The sequence below is a fragment of the Nuphar pumila genome, chromosome 12 (genome assembly GCF_984573655.1).
Source record: "Nuphar pumila chromosome 12, dmNupPumi1.hap1.1, whole genome shotgun sequence".
NCBI classification, from domain to species: Eukaryota; Viridiplantae; Streptophyta; class Magnoliopsida; order Nymphaeales; family Nymphaeaceae; genus Nuphar; species Nuphar pumila.
In genome coordinates, this window is record NC_143260.1 from 35668560 (window position 1) to 35675976 (window position 7417).

Genomic DNA, 7417 nt, shown 5'->3' on the forward strand with positions numbered 1-7417 from the left:
GTCAACGGGTTGGGTTTGCTTCGGATTCAAGTAAACCCAAACCCAAACCCAAACCTGGTTTGAGATGTTGGTATCGTGGGTTTGCAAAAAAATTCTATACTCGTGACATTCGCAATGCCTCGTGATTATTTGGTTTTCTCAAAATCATGTGATTATAAATAGTAATAGCAATACTTTCTCAAGGTTAGTGAAACATGAAAAAAGTTGAAATTGTGATTCAAAGTGTTGATCTCAAGAAAAAAGTGCAAGAAATCACAATCACAATCACAATAGTGTCGCGACTTTGTATGTTTGGTTGATCTCAAGTGTTTTAGAATCACATGAAATAGAATGAAATGTGATTTGGAATCACATGAGATTAACTTCAAATTCTATTTCTTATTTGCATGTGGTTCTAAATCACATGCGTAAATGAGATTCATTCTCTCATTTGCATGAGATTCCAAATCTCATTTAAATGCAACCAAATATTATTTTAATAAAAATTTAATTTTAATAGTAAAATATCAAAAAATAGTTTTTATAAATTCAAAATAAAAAAACTGTGTTCTCGTGTCTTGTTAAAAAAAAAAATCAAACAACTCGCGTTCTTGTCTCAACGTGTCTTTGTGACAGGTTATAAATCGAAAAAAAGAAAGACTTTTTATTTGCTTAAATGGAAGGGGTAAGTTGGTAACTTCATCTTTATTGACAATATGAGAAACACCAGTAATTTCAGAAACCCCAACTGTAGATAATTTATCTCGAGAGAGGGATTTGGCAAAATTTTCCTTCCTTTTTATCCTACCGTGTGTAGAAAATGAAAAAGTCCTTGATACCCCTAAGAATTTTATAAATGATAATCACTTCCTTTCCAATGAAAGAACGCCACTCGAACCAAATTAGTCTTAGAGGGCGTTTGCATGTCACTGAGTGGGGTACCGCAGGACTCCTTTTCCTGAAATGCACTGCCGCGGAAATGGAATCGGGCCCCTCACGAGAACCGTTTTCACAAAAAAGGAGTCCAGCATACATTTTGGCATGCCCATCGAGAAAATTTCATACCCAGTTTGTTTTAAAATTTTGGGCACCGTAAAAATGCATGACCATCGATTCGTTTCCGCAGAAAATGCTCATTTTCCGTAACATGCAAACGCTCCTTTACAGCCGAAGAAATGACACAGATGTCATTTAAAAATAATGCAATCCCCACCCCAGCAATTTCTCTTCACACATTGACAAATATGCCCCTACGTACAAGCCTCGTTTACCAAGAACAGTCCGGTCGGTCGATTTGGAAATAGCGGAAGGGCTAGTTCGACCATAAAGAATGAATGGCGGAAATGAAAATTTTCTAAAAAACGCTACTACTTACGAAACGTATATTTTCCGCTTTTTCCCCTTAGCCGAAAACTTTACCCCCTGTATGATTCCTTTTCTATTCCAATGGAAAATTGCGTTACCACGGAGTCATAACTTTAAATATTCAAGGGTATAATAGTACATGAAGCTTGCGTCATTTCGAAAGTCTTAGCCAATAGGATTTACCGAGTGGGACCCACGCGGACGTCTACAAAAGGCTCGCTCAGAGCTTCCCTCCCGAGCTCTCCGGTTTGCTTCTCTTCTCTCAGATGGCGACGGCGTTAGGGTTTCGTTCTCTGGCCTTCGTCGCCCTCCTCTGCATTTCGAGCGTCTCTTCGGAGATCTTCTTCGAGGAGCGGTTCTCCGGTACGCTCTCTCTCTCTCTGCAACTCTTTCTTCTTCTTCTTCTTTTTCGTCGTCTGTCGTCAGTGTCGTTGTCTTCTTAGATGAAGATTCTGATCTAAAATCCCCGATCTCTCGGTTTTTCGCTTTGGTCAGGCTATATGTCCTTTGGATATCTTATTTCTCCTTTTCCGTACTCCTTTTTGCGTTAAAAAACTGAATTAGATCGATTTCTGAGTCTGTTTTTGTGTTACATGTTGTTTCCTACGTCGATCTGGCGCTTCCTGACCCAGAATTTCTATATTTGGTGTATAATTGAGATCGTAAGCGGATTCGACGTTTTCTTTTGTGTTAAAGAAAAAAATAGTGGAGAATGGTTTTGATTTTCGTTCTTCTCATTTTGATCTGGTTTTCTGAGCTATAATTCGTAAATGAGGTTTTTCGTTTCCATATTGAGATGCTCCGTGGCATTACTCTCGTTCGCAGATTTTGGAACCCTTGAATTTGACATATCTACTAGCGTTGGGAAAAATGCTCTGCTGTTTAGTTCAGAAATGCGGACTATTGATCTCAAATTTTATTCTGAAGTTTCAGTATACCGTTTTTTTTCCTTTTTTGGGTCCTGTAACCTGTTCGTACTTTGATGTGATGTATGTTTGGATTTGAGGTCGTTGGGGAGGAATGTGTGGGTTAGTGTTAGGGTTGACATCGTCCAGGTTCTGTTGTTGGCAATGTGGATGGATTTGCATACTTTTCTATGTTTGGATCTTAAGATAAATGAAGTGGAAATTTTCGATTGTGTTTTATTTTGTAGACATTTGGGTTAAGTTTTATATGATGTACTGTTCCGTTATAGTAACCTTTTCTCGTAAGGAGGTTCAGGTACTTTTAATTTGGCCTTTTGTTCTTTTAATAGATATCTAGTGTTTTATGCAATAAAACTTGAACCAATGCGGTCGTTAGTGTAATGAATTGTCTATATGTTGTCTATATACGATTGACAATATTTTACCATTTATGATCTTTGGGTTTTCGAATCATTTTGACAGAATTTATACAGGTTTTGAAATTTTGAGGGTATCAATCTCAAATCTTAGACTTTGTTCTACACAGGCTCACTACGTGCAAAGACGCACACAAATAGACCGGTGAATTCAACTCCTTGCGAGTAGAATAAAAGAAAAGCATCTGGACCGGTTAAATTTATATTTTGACTAAGAATGAATGTTAAATCAAAATTATAATGATCTTCTGAAATATCTCAAATTGTTGTAGATGCAAGATCTTACAAAAAAACATGATTAAAAAAATTGGATATCACTAACTATATCAGCTTCAAACAAAAATAAGTTATGTTTAAGTACACAAGTCTGTAATCCACACAGGTTTACATGCTTGAAAGAGTCAATGACATTTGGTTATGTATTTAACAGTGATAGAACCACAGTTTGGAAACTAGTGTGTGTAGCATTTATGTGCTTATTTCATCCCAAATTTTGTGTTTATAACCATTTAACGAATTTTGCTTTGTCATTTGAAATAGGTCCGAAAATACTTAGTAATCAGCGTTTAACATGTCTTTTCCGATTTTTCTTTCCATTCATAACGTTTGCATGCTTGTTATCATGATTGCTTAGATGGATGGGAAAATCGATGGGTCCAATCGGACTGGAAAAAAGATGAGAAGATGGCTGGTGAATGGAACTACACCTCTGGAAAGTGGAATGGTGATCCAAATGACAAAGGTACTGCTCTTCTTAAAGCTCCACTTTTGGTTGTTGAAGGATTTTCTTGGAGAAATGATGATATAAAATACATCTACCTTGACTTCAGGTATCCAGACAAGCGAAGATTACAGATTCTTTGCCACATCTGCTGAGATCCCCGAGTTCAGCAACAAGGATAAGACATTGGTGTTCCAGTTTTCCGTCAAGCATGAACAGAAGCTTGACTGTGGTGGTGGGTACATGAAGTTGCTCAGCGGAGAGGTTGATCAGAAGAAATTTGGTGGTGAGACACCCTACAGGTGATATAACACCGGCCAATTTGCGCTGTTGTCAATTCTTCTGTCTAAGACCACCCATTAAACTCTTTTGCGTTATTGTTTCACTGATTGGGGTGTTGTGGGTAAATGTGCAGCATCATGTTTGGTCCAGACATCTGTGGGTTCAGTACCAAGAAGGTTCATGCCATTCTTACACGTAACGGAAAAAACCATCTTATAAAGAAGGATATCCCCTGTGAGACTGATCAGTTGACGCATGTTTATACTTTCATTATTCGGCCTGATGCCACCTACAACATCTTAATTGACAACAATGAGAAACAATCTGGCAGCCTGTATTCAGATTGGGACATCCTTCCACCAAAGAAAATCAAGGATCCTGAAGCCAAAAAGGTGCGTGGATCCCCTTTTATATATATATATATATATATATATATATATATATATATATATATATATATATATATATATATATATATATATATATATATATATATATATATCGATCCCTTTCTTTTTATGCTTTTAGTTTGGTTTCTTATAGTTAGTCTTATGCTGTTTGCAGCCTGAGGATTGGGATGATAAAGAATTTATTCCAGACCCTGAAGATAAGAAACCTGAGGTATGGTCTTAAAGTCTCATTGGAAAGCTATCTTTTATTTTCAAATGGAAATTTTGCATGATGAAAGCTTGGGGTATATGTTGAATATATTTTACTCGGAAGTAAATTTTTCTCTTGAAGAAAATTGTTCGTCTTATAATATCAGACTGCTTTGTTGCCATGTGCTCACATCTTCTGCGTTGGTCTTTCTTTTAAATGTTTTGCTGATCAATTTATTCTGCAAATCTGACTGTATTTTCCTGCTTAGGGATATGATGACATCCTCAAGGAGATCCCTGACCCTGATGCCAAAAAGGTTAGCACTGATAATCCACAGCCTAGATAAGCTTTGATTGTGTACTGAGCTATATTTAGCAGGAGTTGATTTTAATCCTTGCATTTATTTACATATACTATTCCTTTCTTCTCTTGCAGCCAGAAGACTGGGATGATGAGGAGGATGGTGAATGGACTGCCCCGACCATTGCCAACCCTGAATACAAGGGACCATGGAAGCCCAAGGTGGGACATTAATTTAAATAAAAATACAGCTATGGTAATAGAGAGGTTAACATTGTTCCTCTGACAGAAAATCAAGAATCCCAACTACAAGGGGAAGTGGAAGGCACCAATGATCGACAATCCAGGTCTGTTCTATTTAATTTCTTGTTCCATGTTCTTTCAGATTGTTTGTATTATGTTATTTACATATGCTGCAACCTTTCCTAACTTGTCTTTGCTTGCAGACTTCAAAGATGACCCGGACATCTACGTGTTCCCAAATTTGAAATATGTGGCCATTGAATTGTGGCAGGTTAGCCCTAACTGAAACCCATTGTGTACTTTATACCACCAGTCTTTGAGATCAGATGCCCAAGGTCAGCCAGTGTTTGGTGCATATCCATACGTAGTGATCAACTGACTATCAAGTTAATAATGTTGTGATCCCCAGGTGAAGGCAGGAACTCTGTTCGACAATGTGTTGGTCACTGATGATCCTGAATATGCAAAGAAGTTTGCCGAGGAGACATGGGCAAAGCTGAAAGATGTAAGTTCCCTCTAGTCTCTGTTCTGTTATTGTATGATTTCTCTCGTATTATTGTTTGTGATGTGTTGATATTTCTAGGCTGAGAAAGCAGCATTCGATGAGGCAGAGAAGAAGAGGGAAGATGAGGTATTGTCATCATGTTCTGCTTATATGTTCTTCTAGTCGCTTTATATATCTGGCGTCTTGTTTTATATGAATTCTTTCCCACAACACGGTTATTGACATTTGTGATATAATCTAGCTGCAAATCCTGCATTTTTTACTCGATCTTTCTTCATATATGCAATCTGCACACATCTGATTTCAGTTTGAATGGAGTAAGAATGGGGGGCGAATCAATTGGTTATTTTCCATGCCATTAGATATGGAGTAGGTATCAAAGGAGTCTTAAATTCTCATCTCTTTTTCTTTTTCTTCAGGAATCCAAGAGCGAGCCCGATGAAGACTCTGATGTGAGTGTTGTTTTCATTTAAAAGTCCCTTTTTAAAAAATCTTTCCCACTTTCGTCCATACATTCTTCTCTTGGCAGGACGACAAAGATGAAGCTGATGATGCTGATGACGCTGACACTGATGAGTCTGAAACCGATGACATCAAACATGTAATATTTTCTCTCTTTTCCTCCTGGAATTTCGACTCCTTTGCGATAATCCTTGCTTAATGATTGTTTTTTCCTTAATTTTCAGGACGAACTATAGAGCAACACCCAGCTGTACCTGCTTTTGACATTACCCATTGTTTTTCCTTTATGGAAGAAGTCCTTTAGTCAGATTTGCAAATGCAGCAGTACCCTTCATATAGGGCCTTTTTAGCCTGTGACTGAGCCCTCCCCAAAAAAAGTTGGTAGCGGAACTTTTGACTTTTTAGACTGATTTGCGTGCCCCCCCAGCCCTCTTTTTGGGCTCGCTCATGAGAGAAAAAATTGATAGTAATAAGTAATGATTTTGATCTTTTTCAATTACTATTCTTTGCCTATGCATCTCTCAATGTTTGGAATTCAAGCAAATTTGTTGCATATGGTTACTTGCATTCAGCCGGGCAGGTCAGAGATGGTGCATCCAGCCGAGTTAGTCAGAGGGCACCTTCGTGACTGTGTAAGCTTTTACTGGGTTCATATAATGGTCACAACCAGCACTTAAACTGGCTATCGAAAGTGTGTTCATTGTGTGGGATTGATATCGTGAAACGAAAGAGGCTTATCACTCTCTATTGTAAAAAGCCCGTGGGCTATGCACCTCTGAACACAGGGCCGGCGTTTGCGTTCAATATCGTTTTTACTTGCATTGCAGTGATGAAGTTTAAACCCCTAGGCTTAACCGTCTTTTAGTTTTTCCCGCCTTTAATGGCATGTTTGGGTTGGAATTGGAATCAACCTCCATTGAAATTCTATATTTTTGATGGAATTGTATTCCAATTTAGTCCTATAACATGATCCCAAATTCCCTTCAGCCAGAAATCACTCTGCAATCGATGACTGGAACTTGCTTACCGTTCTTTTATTATCGTTTCAATGAGTTTAAGCTGTCGCTCAATTTAGATTCACGGATGGTTCTCCCAACAATCTAGGAAATGTTTGGGTTAGGGTCCGTTTGGAAGTGGGAAAGATATAAGAAAAGTGATACAGTACAGTTTTCTGACCCTTCCAAACTAAAGAAAATTCTCTCGGAGAGAGTTTTTGTAAAAAGGGGCTCTGAAGTATCTTTCCTATGAGATTTTTTCTGGGTTAGGGCAGTGTCTTACTCCTTTCAGCGTCCTCTTCCAGCAAAGTCTTCCTCCGTCGCTGGTACTCTCTATCTCTCTTTATTGTCGTTCTCTCACTCCCTCTTTCTCTCTGGTGACATTTATCTGCCCTAAAAATAAATAAAATCATGTCTTTTTTTCTGAGTGTTTGGCTTTTGTGCTGCTTCAAAACTCCTTTTGTTTTAATGATGAACAAAAGTGAATCTTTTTTTATCTGAGTGCCTGATATTTTTGAAGAATGAAGAAGATTTTCTTTACACTTCTTTATTCATGATGATTAAATCTCTTGACTTGTTTCAGCTATACTAAAAAAACTCTTTTCTTCAAGGAATATTTATAT

General features: G+C 37.8%; 1 protein-coding gene across 1 annotated transcript; it reads left to right on the top strand.

The window, feature by feature from the left end:
* Positions 1-1583: 1583 nt before the first annotated feature.
* LOC149820674 (calreticulin-like) lies at positions 1584-6295 on the top strand. Its single transcript, XM_089982080.1, has 14 exons — positions 1584-1707; positions 3321-3428; positions 3517-3709; positions 3823-4081; positions 4254-4310; positions 4558-4605; positions 4725-4811; positions 4879-4936; positions 5036-5103; positions 5242-5337; positions 5416-5463; positions 5757-5789; positions 5867-5938; positions 6024-6295. The coding sequence occupies exons 1-14, from the start codon at positions 1611-1613 to the stop codon at positions 6033-6035; spliced, it is 1236 nt and encodes a 411-aa protein (XP_089838206.1). The 5' UTR covers positions 1584-1610; the 3' UTR covers positions 6036-6295.
* The last annotated feature ends 1122 nt before the right edge of the window (positions 6296-7417 follow it).